At 40.0% G+C, this 20,272-nt stretch overlaps 1 protein-coding gene across 1 annotated transcript; it reads left to right on the top strand.

The window, feature by feature from the left end:
- Window positions 1–3,838: 3,838 nt before the first annotated feature.
- Window positions 3,839–19,297, top strand: LOC104248092 (protein LEAD-SENSITIVE 1-like). The gene is made up of 3 exons (XM_009804287.2): window positions 3,839–3,941; window positions 4,029–4,148; window positions 18,467–19,297. Exons 2-3 carry the CDS (start codon window positions 4,049–4,051, stop codon window positions 19,090–19,092), a joined length of 726 nt encoding a protein of 241 aa, XP_009802589.1. The 5' UTR covers window positions 3,839–3,941; window positions 4,029–4,048; the 3' UTR covers window positions 19,093–19,297.
- Window positions 19,298–20,272: the final 975 nt, after the last annotated feature.

The following is a 20,272-nucleotide window of genomic DNA, read 5'->3' as shown; positions in this document are numbered from 1 at the left end:
TATAGAAGGGCCCACATGTGCCAAGCAAACCTAGTATTTGTGGCACAACTCCAAAATAACGGGGTCAATTTCCCTGCTACAAGAAAATGCACCCAAAGTAAATGGGCACATATAAATGTACATGAAGCCCTTCTTAGAGGAGGTTACTCGCTCCACCAGTTCGGTAGCAATAATGTTTAGATAATGGTAATCACAATCCTCCTTCACAGCAGGAATGACGGAAGGCTGGATGAAAGAAGGGTATATTCTAACAGCCAAAGTGCGAGAACTTGGAGAAGGAAAATTCTCTTTGAAGTCCTTGGCTGTGTTGAGTCTTTTGGGGATGATGGTGCTCACCATAGGGGGGTCAGCATCAACATAGATTTATTTATCTTTTTTCTCCTTCGGACTCCTATCGAAGAGAAAATCGGAGTTCTAGGAAGAGTTAGTGGAAGAAGCCATGATTAGCAGAAAGAGTTAACAGTTCTTTGAAGAAGAAGATTAAAGAAGAGTGAAAGTAGGAAAAAGTTGAATAGAAAGAAGTTAAGAGAGTTTGTAAAACTGTTAAGTGTAAAAGAAGAAGAATAAGGCGTATAAGTAAAGGAATAGGCGGCTAAAATCATGGTCATGATTACCTCGTGAACAGGCAAAAATATTGCTAAATCATGGACTAACATGTGTTCGGGGTATTAAATGCGGAGAGACATATGTCTAATCAAGCGTCAAAAACTTTTCCAAAGGGTTCAGAAAATTTTCCGCCAAGAAAGGAATCTTCACCAACTTCCCAGTGACACAAAAATGTGCCACTGGAAAGCACGGGGATTATCTGTATAAGGTAAAATTGATTCACATTAAATATTCGAATGATAGAGTGACACGTGAAACTGGGGACAGACGGAAGACGAAGCAAGAGAAAGCCAAGACCGAGGACAATAATTTCGGTTGGCATCGGGTAGACCCCGGAGGGAACATTATCAATGAGGACAAACAAGTATTGCCACCAGATGATATTCAATGAAGAATATTGCTCAGCATTAAATACATATCCATTACAGAGAATTTTGGCATTCATAGCCTGTCGTTGCATATTCATCAATTGTCCTCATTATTTTCATTTAAGAGGGGCTTGATCCTAGGACTTTGTTCCCTAAGTTTAGCTATAAATAGTGACTTCAACAACCATTGTAACACGCGTAAATTCTGACAAACTTATGCTACACATCATTCCAAGCTAAATAATATTTTATTTTCTGTCTATCAATATTCTTATTGCTGCCTCCGGAAGCCTGCTTCCGGAATCAAGTTTTACGCTATCTTATCTCGATTTCAATGCTTAGTTTTGCATTTTATTCAATTTATTTGTTATTTTGAAATCAAGTTGATTCGCTTGTCTATTAACCACGCTATAAATTCAACTATACTATTTTACGGATAAATAATTTTGGGATTTCCGCATTGCTCAGAGGTCCATTGAAAATAAAATTATTACCAGATTAAAAAGGAAGTGAAGAAGACTAAACTTGGAATTATATTTCTTATCAGATAAAAAATAATTTAACCAGCAGATAACATTGATATCCATATTATCCATGGTTTTTTTAATATGATCACTTTTGGGAGAATTCTTAGTCACCCAAACTTGAGGAACCTCCAATTTGAGGCTTTATAAATGTAAATATTAAACCCGCTACTTATCTATTTTCTAAGTGGATAATATAGTTCTTATTCATATTTGATCCCTTTTTAAATAGTTTATTATCCAATACATTTTTAATGGACAATATGAATAGATAATTATTTTCATTCAACCATTTTGCCACAACTACAACCTACACTAAAGAGAGTTTAACAAGGGTGTCTAACGGGCCGAGTTTAACCGTAATCCTACCGGCCCAGACCGGTTAAAACCAAAACTGGCCCGGACCGGTACAAGGGGGCCGCGTGGAGTTGGTTTAAAGGGGTAGGGGTTGGTCCGTCTACTATTTGCGAAGTTGTTGAATTTTATAATCTCAAACAAAAAGTATTGTGTATATCTTTTGATAATGCTTCTAACAACAATGCCGCAATTTCAATATTAAAACTGCATTTGCAACCACCACTTAACGAAACTTTTCATGTTAGGTGTGCATGTCATGTTTATAATTTAATTGTTAAAAGTGGCCTTAATTTATTTTCAACTGAGATTACTCATGTTAGAAGAGCAGTTGGTGTTATTCAAGGAAATAATAGAAAATCTAGAATTAGGGAATTTAAGAATAAGTGTAACGAGCATAACCTTAAGCCCAGATTCATGCCAGACGAAATTGTGACTAGATGGAATTATACATATATATTTTTAAAATGTTGCTACAAATATATATATATATATATATTTAAAATGTTGCTACAAATAGAGATTACCAATAGCTGAAGTTGCTAATGCGCATTGTACTGATCCAAACCGTATGTTAACAACTACTACTTGGGAGGCCATTAATGATGTTGTTAAATTTTTACATAAATTTTATACAGCTACTGTTGAGTTTTCTGGAGCATATTACCCTACTGTTACTATGGCTTTAGTACATATAACTGAAATTTCTTTTCTACTCTTTGAATTTAAGAAGAAAGAAAAATATATGGATGTTGTTGAAAAAATGCAAGCAAAATTCAAAAAATATTTCTTTCCAATTCCTCTGATTTACTTAATTGGTGTTGTTTTAAATCCTTCTATTAAGATGTCTGATTGTCACCAATTAATCAATGTTTTATATACTTATATGAAGATTGTACCAACTGAAACCCCAGATATATTTGTTTGTATGAACAAGTTAAATGATTCTTTACAATAACTATATAACTATTATGCAAATATAATTGATGATGATGCTCTTAATATAGCCAATGTTAATCCCACTATGCATTGTACCACTTCTACTACTGTGGATGATGAAGAAGGCCTTGATAGTTTTAATATTTTTTCTACATTTTCTAACACTCAAACCAGTAGCAGGAATATTGATGAACTTCAATTCTACTTGCAGAAGTAAAAAGAGCCTCACACAAAGGATTTTTCACCGTTGGGATGGTGGCATGAGAATGGAAAGCAATTTCCTGTTCTTTCCGCTATGGCTCCGGACGTGCTGAATGTGCCAATTTCAACTGTTGCATCAGAGAGTGCATTTAGCCAAGCAAGACAATTTGGAGACACCCGTCACTCATTGGGAAGCAATGCTTTGAAAGTTTTAGTATGTTTTAGAGATTGGATTAGATCGGAACGAAGAAATCAAGGACGTGAAGATGTTGATAGCCCAGAAGACGAGGAACTTAAAGATATATTAACACATGGTAACCCATCCGAAGAACACTCCAAAAGAAGGCCACTTAGTTCATATTGATTATGACGAACTTACTAAGGCAATGCAAAACCTTTGAATTTAATCTTTTTTTGGTTAATTTACTTGTTGTTAAATGTAAACATTTCAATTTATAAGTTTGAATTTTGAAATAAATGTAGCACTTGCAATTTATAAGTGCAATTTTTCTTATCTACATTGTATTCTTTATATTTTTACTTTATATTAATATAACTTACAATAGATATACAAAATACAAAAAAAAAAATTACACTAACCCGGCCCCGCCCGGCCCCTTGTACCCGTAACCCTTACGGTTTATTTTTTACCCGGATGAACCCGAACCTATTAAATCCGGTAAGCCCCAACCCGTAACTGGCCCGGACCCCAACCCGTAAGGTTACTAATTTTTCCTATCCAGCCCGACCCGACCCACCCGTTAGACACCCTTAATTTAACGGTATATTTTTAGTTACCATTTACGCTACTGAATTTGGAGTAAGGAAATAGATGATGTGCTAATGTGAACTGTCTATACGAAAAGTCTAACTTGTGCTATTATATGGTTAATGGCGTAATAAATAATGACAATGATTTCTTCATGAGTAAAAAGCTAAGAATCTGCAGGTATATTTTTGCTTTGTGTTTTACTGCTGTAATGATATTACCCCTATATGTACCAGTTCATTCACCTTCGTTTGGCATTTGTTTTAGAGAAAAAGTAGAGAAAGAAGATGAAGAAAAAGGTGCTTTTTAATAAGATCAAGAAAGAGGAGCTCGAGGCCGGGGATCACATTTACACATGGCGACACCGCTATCTCTACGCACATCATGGTGAGCGTTTACAGTTCTCTTTTACTTTAAGCTCTTTAATTTCAGTTCAATTCTCTTTTGAATATATAGCACCTGCTTTTTCTGCAGTTTTTTTTTTTTCCATTGATGAAATGATGGATCGATCAAATTATGAAACTTGGGTGTCTTTTACTTCTTGATATAATCTGAAAATGTTGCAATTAAGCCCTGATGTAGTTCACTTTGTTTGGTGGGGTTTGGGTTGGGGGTTTGTGGGGGAGGGAGGGGGGATTTCGAGTCTGGAAAAAACAAATCTGCTCCTTTTTTGTCGTGCAGCCGAACGTAAAACTATGCTTTTAGGGTGTGTTTAGTAAGAACGAAAATTTTAGGGTGTATTTAGCACGAAGGATAATGTTTTCCATGGAAAAATATTTTTCTAAATGAGTGGTTTTAGCACTTATTTTCTCTTATTTGGTTAGTGAGTAAAAAAAAAAATTTCGAAAAATATTTTCTGCTGTTTTGTTAGAGAATAGAAAATATTTTTTTATGCTACTCTTTTCACCTCATTTCCCAAGTCCTCATGTTTCCTTGCTCCCCCACCTCCCCAAATACCCAACATTTGCAGGACTCAATTTACTTCAACAATTTAATTATTCTTCTAAAAATTCACATAAATCTAAAGAAACTAATGTGTTGCTTTAGTTTTTCACGCAAAATAACATTGAAATTTATGCTCCATAGCTATAAAAGAAAATACTCTTTTTTTTGGTTGAAAAAAAAATACTCATTCTACAACATGAAAATAAAGTAATCATTTTATTGAAATAAAAGAAAATACTTTTTCTATATCATGAAAAGAAAATACTCATTTTGTTGAAATGAAAAAAATACTTTTTTTGTATTTTTTGTACATCATGAAAAGAAATTATTTTTTTTTTGTTGAAATGAAAGAAAATAATTTTTCTACATCATGAAAAGAAAGTACTTTTTTGTTCAAATAAAAAAAAACTTTTTATATCAAGAAAAGAAAATACTCATTTGTTAAAATGAAATATATATATATATATATAACATGAAAAGAAAGTACTATTAATAACATATTTATTAACTGGAAGGTGGTTTGGGGATGGGTGGATAGGGTGGGGTGTGGGGGTGCTAGGATTGGTGGGGATAGGTAATAGGGTGGGGAAGGTTGAAAAAGAATTTTGAAAAATATTTTTTCTTCTCTTGGTAAAGAAAATATTTTTTTCCAATTGAAAAAAAATAAATTCATGAAGAAAATATTTAAGCCAACCAATCATTGAAAAATTTCCTTCATACCAAACACACCCTAATGTAATACATTTAAGTGCTACTGCCTGGATTTGAGAATCGTACAAGGTGTGACAGATGGTGTGAGAATTATTTCTTGTTTAGATATTTGGGAATTAAATGATGAAAGTATGTCGAAGTGTTGATTATCACAAGTAGAGTTGATCATGAGTTGGGAAATTTGCAAAAGGAAAATAAATGACTTCCACGCATAAGTGAAGGAAGTCACTTCCTTGAAACATTTTCCTCATTTTGGCGAAAACTATTTTTCTTGAAGAAAACATATTTTGGATCTCAAGGTAACCATGCACTGAAAAACATTTTCTTGATGATTAGATTTTCGTAGAGTATTTTTTTAATTAATACTGTGAACACCCAATTTTCGATCATATTTAAATTTTTCATCACTTTTTAGTATATAAATATTTTTAAGTTTAATATACATATTTTAGCCTTTGTTTTACCTTTTTATACGTTTTTTCTTAAGAAAATTAAAAAGCACGAAAAACAGTTATATTTTTTGATAATTAATTTTGTTTTCATTTATAAAAGAAACAAAAAAATAAATTTTAAATATATTTTTATTAGTATATTTTTTGTTTAAGTTAAAGAGTTTCTACAAATAAATATTGAATATTTAGTGTTTTAATCCTTGAAAAAATTATACTGTATAGCCGTTATAAAAATAATAGCCGAAAAAAAATATAAAATTTATATATTATTTGTATTTATATACATTATGTATCTTATATACAAAAATTATACAAATTTTATTTATTTTTTCGGCTACTAAATATAAATAGTTTATGATGCGGGCTAAAAGTGATAATAACTCTTAACCCTTTTATTAGTAAGATGTAATATTTTACACTATTTACCTATTATCTCCAAATAAATAAAAAGAAAAAGAAAAGAAGATATTATGGTAAATGATCACATCAAGCACATAAAATGACATTGTTTCACATAAAATGAAACATAGGGGAGGAAATATCCATTTTATTGGTAGCTAAAAAAGATTCCGTGTTAAAAAAAGCTTTTCATCATTCTTCTATATACCCCATATTCCTATCCACTTTTCTCATCCAATTTCGTGTTCCCCAAGCTCACATCCCACAGCGGACGCAGGATTCCAGCTAAGGTGTCAAAAAAAGTTAAAAAATTAAAAGATATTTTATAGGTAGTGGACCAATGACCTCATAAATATTTTGAACCACTAAGCTCTGTTTTTTAGACTGTGTCAAGAGAATTTATAATATAATACATACATGTTAAAAATAAATTTTGTCTTATATATAAGATGTAAGTTTTCGGGCAAAGTCTTGGTAGAGAGCGCTACCCCTGAATAGGGCTTTACTCGGTGTGAATCCGGATATAATCGGGCTCCAATACGAGTACCGAACACCGGATGAAAAACCCAAAAAAACGTTTTCGGGCAAAGTGGGCCAGGTAGTTTCCTCATACCCCTACGCTCTCTGAAATCACATACGATAAACAACCAAACACCCACACACAACCTCCCTTAAAAACCTAACTGAAAAGCTGCTCGAAAACTACCTAAAATCAGCCATTAAACTCACGAGAAACGACCCCAAGACCAGCATGGACGAAGCCAAATGGTCATAATGATGATCATTGACTACATTTCATATACTATATTGGTAAAATATTATATTTTAAAGGTATATAACATATATTAAAAGTCCTTTGTCGAAATTATTTTTTATTTCTTTAAAATTTGAACACGCTTGGGGTGAAGAATGTTAGGATATACTATAAACCATGTGTATTGTTATAGTATACTTTATGGAACAATTGTTTATTTATTTATTCAATTCAATAAAGTTTTATTTTAAATAGATCATGTATTTGTTTGTGTGTTCATTGCTTATATAGTAGATGATTTAGTGTATAGAGTTTAGCTTATACACGGAAGATTAAATCATCGGTTCTTATAAGTCATAAAGTTTGTGTTCACAATCTAATGATGGAATTAGACAAGCCATTGTAATGGTTGTAGCACAAGATTCAATATAATTTATCTTGATTATGGGAATGGTCTAATTCCAATTTCTTGTGTTAGTACATTTTGTATGTATTGAACGGATCAAGTAGAGATAGGTATTTTATACTGACTTGATAAAATAATTTCTCTAGTCCATTCAATGTACTTATACTCTTAATCTTGATACAATTATTATTAGTTGTGTATATCATTTATTGTTTTGATTTATTAAAAGGCGGGATTCTTTCGTGGGTCAATAAGCCTGGTGAGTTGGACAATAATGATATACATTGGCGAAATAATAATTAGTTGATAGAATCAATGTCTCAGTTTTTCGGAGATTGATGATACTCCTTTATGAAAACTTATAAGTTTCCATGTGTAAACCCGGTCGGTGAATTTTATATCCGACACATGAATTAAGTTAAGTGAAAGTCTAAAGGAAGTAATCAATAAATTAAATTGTCAGTAATTTAATTTGATTGGTTAGTATCTGAATCTTAGCATGGGGAGTTAAATAAGGTTTTATGGAAGAATTTCGAAATTGAACTAAGGAGTGCAATTACGAATTTTTAGTGGAATAATTCGAAATTTATTATGGTAGAAATTAATTTCAAATTTCGAAATTAATTCCATAATAGGAAGTCTTGTTAATTAAATTCTGGGGTCCCTACTGTGCCTGAATAATAGGAAATAAAGGAAACCTTTCCTTAGTGGAAGAAGAAAATCTAACAGGTTTTGGAAAAGTGTTTTGACCTAAAAAAACGCAGCTATATATATACATGGTATATAGCTGGTCATTTTTTTGGTCGAGAACCAGAGTCATGGATGCCCATCCGGGAGCTTCCTCGGGCTCAACTTACCCAAACAGGTTCCTAGCAAAGAAACCAATGCCAAACAGAGCAAGGTACCACCCGTGCATCACAGATAGGAGGAACGCCCCGAGATTCAACCTACCTCACGACAATCGAGGAATGGCCCAAGGGCAATATCCTCAAGGAATCGTTAACAAAAGTAGATTTGACGAGGATGCATGGCCGGAAAGGGCACCTCGCCCACTAGAGTACAACTTCCACATTGCTATACCAAACATCGTGCTCACCATAGGCGAAACCGGGGACGTCAAATGGCTCGGATCAATTCGGTTGAATTCCCCTCAAGGAAATCGCAGCCTGGCACGGGAATTACATAGCAAGTGTTGCGCAGGGCCGAAGGTAGCCACCAGCTCCGAAGGAAAGACGCCAAGCCGCTCCGTAAAAATCGCCACCGAGAACTGACGAGCGACCGAATTCAAGTTCGCCCCCTAGTAAGAAAGGCAACCAGGAGTAACGAAACAAGCGGACCACAGCGCATCACCACGGTAATTGAGAAATGACGACTCTTTCCAAGGACTTGTAAAAAGGAGAGCAAATTTTGTTGGCACCGGAGAAAGGTAGGGCTGAGGGTATACCCCCAAGGATGCCCTTACAGTCAACAAAGAGGATACCGAGACCTCATCTCGATCTCGCAATGATGTACTGGTAACCTTCTTCCTTACTCGATCCATTTTTGGTAAAACATGTGCGCATCAGTTCAGGTAACTCGATCAACACTGTCGGACCGTCGGGTCGAAACATAACCACCTCCCGAATCCTTGCCGGACTCTAAATGGCGATCGCCACAATAAGGGGGAAAGACCATTCCCCGCAGCATAGCATGACTGGCCCAGACCGGAATACCGAGTTTCATGTCATCAAAGGAGATGCAAGGCACAAACGCCTTATTCGGACGACCTCGGACGCATAGCCCGAAGATAAGGTCGTCCCCACTTTGCCAAAAGGGAAAAAATTCCACGCAAGAGATGGAATTAAAACCATCGGTGGGAAGCGACATGCGACAAGAGGAAATCCCGCATCACGTGACACACCGCCAGCACCAACATCTCCACCCTCGAAAGAGTCAAAGGGTAAGCGAACCACATCTTCGGCCAAGCCTAATTAAACACAGCGGAGGGCTGTACTAGAGTCCATACCCCGAAACAGCAGGAATACACCTAACCTCGAAATGTCGCCTACACATCCCGCGGTAAGGAAGAACTGCTTCACTCCTTTGATATTTTTTTACTAACCAGTATGTAGACATCGGGTTAGGGCGTTCAGAGGATCTAACTCTACCCGGAGCCTTCAAGGCCTTAACTGGAGTCGTCGCGCTCTTTCCCTTTGGCTGGACTTTCGCCCCAAAGAGGGTTTCGCTAGCAAGATACTTAGCGGAGCAACATGCCCCTGAGGAGGATCCGACAAGATCACAGTCCTTCTTCTGCAATCAAATGACGAAGAGCACCCTCCCTTTTGGAGGCACCGTCCGCTCGGAAGGACCGGAGAACGACAGACTGAGTTTCGATAAGGAATCATGTACCGGACCAAACGGCCAGGGAGCCGCGCCCGCACGGGCCGAGCTCACAATGATGAAATAATATATATTTACGCCAAGTAATAAAGAATGTATTTCAACATCTCATGCTCCAGAAAAGATAATTTCAGCATACTCTCGGCAGGGATCCCTCCACCGAATGTGTCTCGAAATGCTCGGAGACTTAGCATCAATAATTTGGCACCCGCAAGACCCCAGGTTCGGAACTTCGGGCTCATAAGGCCCCAACAAGGCAGCTCCGAGCTCACGAATAATGTCCTTTGAGCCTAAGCAAACTCGATGACTCGAAGACTGTCACCGATCGCCATGCACTAGAAAACCCGAAGCTATAAGACCCCGAGCGGGCAGACTCGGCGTAACCAGATCTATTCCATATAGCAACAAAAACTGTAAGACCTCAACAGGCATGACAAACTGCAAGACCTCAACATGCATGAAACTTTTGTAAGACCTTACTACAGGCGTAAAAACTCAATCCCAAAGTTTAGGTTATACGTTGCATTTGTAAGAATCCCGAAAGGGCATACCCTCGGTGTAGACGCCTAAACTATTACTCGGGATCAAAAATGGATCCGGCCAAACACATACGACTACGGTCAAAACAGCTGCTACAACCAAATTAACGCGACTCAGGGATGCCCGACTGTCGCTAACAAAATCGCAAGCCATTACTTCGAATATACTTTGGAAAGAACCGGTTAAAACAGGCTTTCCTCAACAGGGAAAACGAGCTTCGACCATGTCAGCTCCAAATCACAAGGCTTCGAGCTACTCAGCCTACGAGCTAAGAACCTTTCGAGGTGCTCAAACATTGTCGCTAACAACTTGAAATCGAGGTTCTTCCAGAACCGACGATGGGTCAGGAAAAATCATTTCAAAAAGACCTTAACGAGAGGAAAACAAAGCCTTTAAAAATCCCACGGGCAAAAGCGTAAGAGCCATTGTTGCCAGCCAAACGAGCCTCCGGGCCGCACACTAAAAAGGTCTCAACAACCAAACAGCGTAAGAGCCACTATCGCTAGCTCAAAAATTGAAAACTGGAGGATTAAAATGAGCTCGAGTCGTAACCCGATTCGAAGACCGGATCTAAAATAGTTAACTGCAATATGCCTAAGGGCACGACATAAATGCCATTGTCGCCAGCCAAATAAGCCTCCGGGCCACGCACTTGTAAGGTCACCTCGGCCCGAAGCACAAAAAGCCATCATCGTCCGCCCATGCAGGCAGGAAAGAACTTGAGGGTCAATTAAAGCTAGAGTTGCAATGCGACTTGGAGACTGGACCCAAAATAGTCGAAACAGCAAATGCCCAAGGGCAAGAAACAAGAACAATTACTATCCGCCCACACAGGCACAGAAGATTGAAGGTCAGGAAAGCTCGAGTTAAGGCCTGACTCGGAGACTAAGCCTAAACAACTAGGTAAAGTGCGGAGACCCCAACGCATGTTCACGTCAAAATCGCACTTAAAAGCCTCCGGGCCTGCCTAATTAGTTCCGGACCCACGAGGATTCCGCCAAACACCGAAACCAACCCGCTTGGTTAAAAGCAATACAGAAATAGATGCAGAAGAAATAAAGCTTCAAGTTTTCTCTTATCTTACATATGCAAAAGGCGCACTCTACATCTATAAACATGCTCTGCAGGTATTAAATACAAAATGGAAAACCAGCGAAATCTACACTCCACTCCAAAGGGATACAGCATGCCAGCTCCAGATTCGCTCTCCGTGACATCATCATGGAGTAACCGAGCGTCAAGTTCGTCCCCCCTTGCTCAAACCAATTCCTCCGAGAGAATGAAGCCCCTTGCGCCGATCTCCTCGAGTACCTCTCTTCGGGATCTGCAACGAAAAATTCCTCGATCCTCTTCTTACGGTCGAGGTCCCGCTTTAGCTCGGCTTGGGCATCAGCGGCGTTCTTCGTACAAATTGCCATCTCCTGATTAGCCTTGGTTCGCTTAATGCTGCTTCAGCCTGAGCATCGATTATCTCAGCCCTGATCTTCGAGAGATCGGACTCAAGTTTCCCGATCATATCCGCTTGAACTATAGCGTTGTCGCAAGCCAAGCGAAGTTGGGCCTCGAAGGCAGGAACCTTGGCCAAGGCACCTCTCTCCTCTAAAGCTTGAGCCTGCACCTGAGCCCTTAGCTCGTTGCAAGCATTCCTGATGCGGTCAGTGTCACCCTTAAGGTACTCCAAGGCTTTCGTTCTCTTCTGTAGCTAAGATAGGAAAAGGGGTTAACCTTAAGGGTCTAAAAGAACAAAGCACATACTACGAAAGGTTACTTGCTCCATCAAATAGCGCTCGTAGTTCGAACTCCAGTATGCCTCATATCGCCAATGTAGCAACTCAACCTCCTTCTCCTTGCTGAGGAGCCTAAGGGACTCACCCTCATCCAGAGCTTTCCGAAGCCTGGCCCCTTGACGGAGCAGCTCGGACCTGAGCCTATCAAAGGCCTGCAAAAGGAAACTTGATAAGAAAAGAAGGACGCAAAATACAGAAGAACTGCACCTAAACTCACCATGAAGTGAAGTCGGTGGACTTCCTCGAAGTCAGAGCACACTCCTGTTGATCCTGCCTCCTCAGCCCCAGGAGAACCAACCTCGGGCAAAGCATATTCAATCGGAGGAACTACCGTCTGAGAATCAAACACTCCGGGAATAGCAGGCTCGAACGATGCCCTCTCCTCGAAGACACGGGCCCGTTCAGCCTCACTAAAAGCTCCATCACACTGCGGGTACGGATCTCGTTTGTCACCATCGTCCCTTAGCTCGGAGGCCAACAACTCCTTCCCCTCTCCGGAAGAGCACATCCTCACCCCAAGGAGTTGCTCGATAGCTGCAACGGCAATGCCAGCGCTAAAGAAAAAGGAAAGTGTCATCTCAAATGTATGAAGACCAAGATAAATGCGTCGTATGCGCATACCTTGGTATTTCTCTTCCCATATGTTACGGGACATAGCTCGCCACCTACACTCACCGCAGGTCGAATGGGTCACCAACTTCCGGACCCAGCCAGGCAGATCGAGGACTTCGCCCGGCGTCCACGAAGTTGTTGCAAAAGGGGAGAAACATAATTACTCAACTAATTTTCGCTATAAGCAAAATTTGAGAAAGCGCCAGACATTCCACTCATGAGCGTAATTCTAACCCTCGAGAAACAGCATAAGCTTCACGGGAATAATGTCAGCCGTCCGAACCCGGACGAATCGACTGATCCACTCTTGGTCCCCAACTCTTTCATCATCAACAGCAAAAGGCATGAACGAACGACACCACAAGGTTAACAGGCCTCGGTGGTGAAAGGGCCAGTACAACCTGACAAGGTGGCTGAGCGTGAATTCAAGCCCAGCCTTTTCCACAAAGGACCTCATCATCAGCACCACTTGCCAAAATGACAGATGTATCTGCGCCAAGGTAACCCGATACTTCAAGCAAAAAATCAAGCACGACCCTGTCAATGGGGCTAAATGCAAAGGGATATAGGTTTACGCTCAAGAATCCATCAGCAGAGTCCGTAATGCTCTCACCCGAGGAAAGCACCTGCAGCGTTATCCCATCTCTCCATCCGCAGTATTTCCTCACCATCTCCAGATTTTCCTCTCTTATCAAAGACACAGTCTTCAGAGGGAACTCCCGCGGATCCTGAATGCTGGGCACGGAACTCTCCCCTCCCTGTCGGGCCGGCGCCGAGGTAGTTTCTATAGCTATGGTAGAATCGACAAACTAAGGCAAAAATGTGCTCCCATGCTTTTTGTGCCTGAAGAGACGATGAACCCGATGCCAAGGCGGAGGGATAGCTATCCAGAATGATGAGATCTCCCAAAGAAACAAGGGCCACCCCACATATATGTAGGAAACAACAGCGATTTGCTTGTCCAAAGTAAGCCCGGGAGGCCAACGGCCTCGATACTGATCCCGAAGTGGTACCCGACCCCATAGGAATCCATCGACAAGAAGTTAGGCCTCAAATAGTCAAATGAATTATCTCCAGTCTCGACGTAGTGCCCAACCTCGAGGATCTTTGCCAAAAAAGAGAAGTCAGGCTTCGAGAAGCCTTCAACGCCATCATTTAACTCGAGGTGGTACCTGATCTCATGATTTCCCTTTCTCAAAAGAAAAATAAGTGCGCGAAGCTCCGATTGTGAAGGCTCTCGGAGAGCTCGAGGCATTGCCTGAGCATAAGGCAACCCCTCAACAGAAGTCTATCCACTACGCTTTAAAAACTATCTGCATCAAGTTCAAAGCAGGCCCCCAGCTCGGAGGTCCCGACAGCCCGAGCCTATCAGATCAATTCAGGCTTGGTCCGAGATATGACGATGGGCTCGAAGAAAAGCCATGTTATTCGGCCGAGGATCGGAAAGAGCGCTCGTGCCCAAGTTAGATGTCAGCGGCCAACGACAAAGGAAAACATTCGAAGGCTTCGAAGCACACAAGATCATGCAACAATAGGGCAAAAATTGAAAACAGAAATCAAGAAAGTATCTTCGTATTCATAAATTTCCATGTACAACAGCCCTCGAAGGGTCCCTACACATAATTGCAAAAGTACGCAAGGGGTTATTACACCTAAAGGGAGAAACAAAAGGGCACACATCCTTAGAAGCCTCATCCCTGCCTTCCACGCTGATATCCCCAAAAGATAGTATAGGAACTAGGGAGGGATGAAAAAATGCCATAGCTCTCCGAAGGTCGAGGACCCTCGCTGGCCAAAAGAACTTGGAGAGACACGGACCGAGCGAGACTCGGTCCCGCTTGCACGGCTACTTAGAGTACACTTCTTGGAACATCTAGCCGTGCAAGACACCAGCTCGGGGTAGAGCACCACGTCGAGCCGGGGTATGAAGGTGAGCAGCAATGTATAATCCGAGCCCCCTTTTGAGCAGCGGTATGTAATCTGAAGAGTTTTTTTTGCGAGCAAGGAAAGTTGATTCCCGTATGTCATCGTCCCAGGCCAACAACGACAGTAACATCAGACGTAGCAACAACCATAGCAGTAACAGGATGGCATGGTTATGCTCGACAAAGGGAAGCCCCAACAAGATTCCACAACACAATCTACGGGAGCTCCGCCAAACGGCCTTGAGGCTATGAGCCCCAAGCATGATGTTCAAGGATAGAAGAAGATGATAAGAAGAAATGGGCAAATGAGCCAACGAAGGTATTGGGATGGGAAAAACAACCCTAGGCATCCCTATTTATACGGGTAACGACAAGGTCATCGAGGCTTTGGAAGATTGACCAGTGAACGTAGTTATTGCATTCTTGAAAAACCGAATCGACAGCAGTACATTCACCTTGGAGAATGGGAATCAGCAGTACATTGAATGAAGTCTAAATGCACAAGTCCATGGGACACCCCGGTTGCCACAAAAGCTCGTGCCACAAGTTGCATCATTGGTATGACGTCGTCTTAAGAAGCTCAAGGAGTCAAGGGTCAGAATCATTTTCTATCGCTTCATTCTAGGAAACGCGGAGACTATCTATATGCGGCAAAATCAGAGGACTTAATTTCTCTCTATCAAGTCATTTCAGAAGAATGCCTCGAGACCCCGAGGATGGGGAGCCACGACCGAGTCCTCTCCCTCAAGGCTCGTCGAGGCCCGACTCAAAGAAGACGAAGGTCGAGGCCAGAACAGAAGGGGAAGCTTCCAAGGCACGCGGCTAAGTCTGACAAAGCCGGTCTATCCGGAACCTATGCCGAAGCATCGCGTCTAGCCATCCCATCTCCATGCTTTGTAATTAATTCATATTGTACTATAGCCGAGTTCCCCTCCTATATAAAGGGAACCCTCTCTACTTTGTGATGGGCTGATGTTGCTCCAACTATTTCTCCACAAGATCAATAATATCTCCCTCTCTCTCTTTTCTCTCTAACTCACTTGCTCTTATTGGCTCGAGGCCACCTTAGCATCTGCCATCCCCCCGTTTGCTCTTCATTTATTGCTTGGTATTGGCCATAAAGAGCCTTGTTTAATCATATCTTAACTGTTATCCCAACCACGACTACCCTCGATAGCTCGAGATCGAGCCCAGGTATCGACCCCGAGGTCCTCCGTCAACCAGTCCGAATTCAAGGCAGTAAGCCCCTCGGTTTGATTACTACCTCATTTTAGCTTGCATTTCATCTTTAAACTTCATATTCCTAGCATCATATGCTCGAACAACTAGCATAAAAATAGATCACATATTTTTAGAATCCTATTTACAAATTTAATTGTTGTTACCATTTTCACGGTAAACAAAACAGAACCGGATGGAGCTCCCAACTGATCATCCTCGACCCTGATCTTCGATTGGTACCGATTATGCACATCGGCCCAGGTCAACGTTGGATATTCAATCAAATTTTGCTTTAGTTGACGTGATGCTATCGAACTTCGCTCGTTCAAAGCCTGAGTAAAGTCTTGGACAGCCCAATCATTGGTAACCGGGGGTAGGTCCATGCATTCCACCTGAAATCAAGATTCGAACTCCCTTAGCATTTCATCGTCGTTCTGTCTCACTTTGAAGAGATTTGACTTCCTAGCCGCGACCTTTAGTGCTCCGGTGTGCGCCTTTATGAATGAATCAGCGAGCATGGCGAAAGAATCAATGGAATTAGGCGACAAATCGTGGTACCATATCATTACTCCCTTCGATAAAGTTTCTCCAATTTTTTTCAACAAAACGGATTCAATCTCATCATTTGTTAAGTCATTTCCCTTTATTTTGCATCTGTACGAAGTGATATGTTCATTAGGATCAGTGGTCCCGCTGTACTTAGGGATGTCTGGCATACGAAACTTCTTATGAATGGGTTTCGGAGCCGCACTTTAAGGAAAAGGCTTCTGCATGAACTTCTTCGAATCCAAACCCTTTAGGATCGGGGGTGACCTCGGTATTTGGTCAACTCGTGAGTTGTACGTTTCCACCTTTTTGTCATTAGCCTCAATTTTCTTTTCACCTAATTCTATCTGTTTAGTGAGCTCCTCGAGCATGATGGCGGGATCAGTTCCCGATCCATTATCATTCAATTTTTCCTACATGGGTTCGACCCTATGAGCAACTTCCTGTGATGTATCAAGTTCGATTATGTTTGGGGCTCGATTCTAATTTTGGAGTTGCGATATCGCAGTCTGTTGAGTTTGAAGCATGTCAAATATCATTCCAAGGCTAATTCTGCTTTCTTCACCATTTTGTGTGTTCCGGTCGCCGACCGGACGTCTTTGCGGACGCTATTTTCAGGGTCGGCGCCTAAATATCCACGAATGGTGATATGAGAATTGACATCAATCGGATCCACGACCTGTGGCGCGTCGGGATTGATTGGAGGCACTCTATTTCCTGGGGTGACTACGTGCTCATTTTTGCCATGAAGACCAAGGCCGGTGTCAGTGTGAGTGGGTGATGCTTGAGAGTTTGACATGTTTATTCCTGAAATAAAAAATACTCACAAGAACAAGCGTAAAAGTAATGTGTGTTATGAAGGTTAATATTAAGCAATCACTATTATCCTTAGCCCCACAGTGGGCTCCAAACTATCTACCCTAAAAATCGAGTAACAATTAAACTTGTAATGTGATTTTAAGGATACATGATTCACTTAATACCAATTGATTGATTTAGAGATAAGTGATGGAATTGACAAGAATATAAAGCAATGTTTGGACAGTGTCCTCGAGCTGATGAACCCTCGAGAGTAGTAAAGTAAAAATAGTTAAAGAACAATAAATTGATGAACAATAGAGAAATATTATATTGCTTTTATCTGTATGAATGTAAGGTTTTTACAAATGATGGGGACCCTTCTTTATATACTAGAGGAATCTTAATTGTGGTACAATTCTAATTACGGTAGTAAATCACTTGATTGATACAAATAACCGCCCTTGATTTGATCCGTTCCGAGATTTCCGCCGCGATCTCCTACCAGTTATGGATATTTTGCCTTTCTGTTATTGCGTTCTGCCCGAAGCTGATCATATCTGCTCTCGATCGTCGGGACCTCGATCTCGATGGGTATCTCGATCTCCGAACTCGATACATTATCTTCGTGTCTAGGCCTGATCCACTACGAGGCTGACCCTTGACGCAGTTCTCTGATCTCAAAATAATGGTAAAATCGGATACAATAGAGTTGATGATTAATGGCATAACATTCTCCAATCAGTTCCCAATCAAAATGTTGGAAGTGTGATGAATCGGCTTCCTGGTGGTACAACCTCGGACCAGTTTTTGTGCTAATGTTTGTCTGTTGATGAGCAATGTCGAAGATATAATTAAGCAAGGGGTTGTTTGGTTACGATACAAGTTATGTTGGGATAAGTTATGTTGGGATTTGTTATCTTAGTATTATATTTTGTCCACTCTTTGGTAGGTCGTATTAAAAATGACAATTGCATAATTTCTAAAAAGAATGTATAAGTTATTCCGACACTAATTACCCCATTCCCTACAAAGTATAAGTTATCCCGGTACTAATTTTAATTCCATAATAACTTATACCAAGATTGCTAACCAAACAAAATATTAAAGTGGTTTTAAATTTTTATACGAGCATTGTATTACTTAGTACATTCTCTCTAACAATTTAACAAGCACGTGTGACATATACCCCTGAATTAACTGACATATATATCCTCTTTTCAATATCAGGAATATATGTTGATGCTGGAAACGTGATCCATTTCACGCCAACAGCAGGTAGGGAGATAGGAACAGGAACAGATGCTGATCGTTTCATCTTTAGCTCATCATCCTCTCTTCACTCTAAATCCCAGTGTCCAACATGTGGTGATCGACCAAGGAATAATGGGGTCATCTCTTCATGCCTGGAATGCTTCCTCTCTGGTGGTAAATTATACCGTTTTAAATATGGTGTATCAGTACGTCTCTTTCTTGCCCAAGTTAGAGGAACATGTACTACTGCCCCTTCTGATCAGCCAGAGGATGTCCTTCGCCGTGCTGAATTTCTTCTTAGTTACGGTTTTGGAGATTACAAACTTTTCAAGAACAACTGTGAGGATTTCACAATCTACTGCAAGACGGGTTACGTGATCCTAGGCAAGTCCGTAGGGCGCAGTGGTCAGGTAGGTGGTGTGGTAGCTTCAGTTGCTGCTCTATCATGTGCTTGTGCATATTCTGTCATGTCTCCGTCTCTTGCACCTATTGGTCTGGGAACGTACTGTATTTCAAGGTATCTTACTGATATTGGAGTCCGCAAGGATGCGGTGAAAATAGCTGTACAGAAGATTGTTTCCGGTGATGACCTGCATTACTAAAAATGGCTTCTTGAGACCAAATTCTGAATTTACCTGAGCAAGAATTCTTGATTTGAACTAAGTGTTTTATCATGTGTATACCTCACTATTCTTATCATTTCTGAGATACTACTTATTATCAAACACCTTGCAGTGATTCTTTCCCTTCTATTTGGATCTATGATGAAAGAACATATATATGCTGCATCGTTTGTTGATTTGGTAATCAGTATTGCCTATCTTTTGATTTGATTTTTGCCCTTGCTACTGTTATTTCCCTCCTTCAATATTATGCTAAACTGCAGTTCATGTGGTCAGTTGGACGCCCTTAGCCAGAAAATATATCGTGCATATAGATCAAATAATATTATTCTTCTCCACACACATACTGCAAATTCCTGACTGTGTTACACTTATTAGGCTTTGCTGATGGTACTTCAGTGCAGAGACAATTTCTGTTGATGCACAATACACCTTCCGTTTCAATTTGTTTGAACTTATTTGATTAGGCACAAAAAAAAAGTACACTTCTGAATTTCACGAAAAAAGAGGCACTAAAAACTTGCATCGATCTAAAGTTCTCCTGGTGACAATGCAAACTTCATATGCAAAGTTATAAATTTCGAGTAATGTTAGCGTCTAAAGTTCTCTTCCACCCCCTCCCCCAGCAGTGAAAACTTAATACAATCGGAACACAAACAGCCTAGTTGTTGAAATTATTGAAGAAGAAAAAGAAACTGCAGAGGAGCTTTTTGACTAAGTGTGTTAATATTAGGTATTAGTTAAAAAAAATTTAAAAAACTGGATACAAGTTTAATGGCAGCGACCAAATAGGCACTACATAAAAAATTTACCTTCTATAGCGTAACATCATACATACTTTTGTCAAAATTATCCATAAAATTGGACAAGAACCAAAGGCGAAAAGATTAATATTTTATAGTGCCTAAATAATAAGGCCCCGTTTGGCCATACATTTTGGCAATATTTTTTCAAATCTTTTTTGAAAACATTGTTTGTTCATAGATTAATGATCTATTTTTGAAATTATTTTTCAAGTTCCCAAAATCTAGTTTAGGGTAGATTTTGGGTGAAACTTGTTCTCCCACTCACAAAATTTCAAATTTTTTTCAAATAAAATGCATGTCCAAACATAATTTCAACTTCCAAAAATTATTTTTCAAAACTACTTCAAAAATTA

The sequence above is a fragment of the Nicotiana sylvestris genome, chromosome 9, assembly GCF_000393655.2.
Source record: "Nicotiana sylvestris chromosome 9, ASM39365v2, whole genome shotgun sequence".
In the NCBI taxonomy this organism is placed as follows: Eukaryota; Viridiplantae; Streptophyta; class Magnoliopsida; order Solanales; family Solanaceae; genus Nicotiana; species Nicotiana sylvestris.
This window is presented reverse-complemented; position numbering and strand designations above follow the sequence as displayed.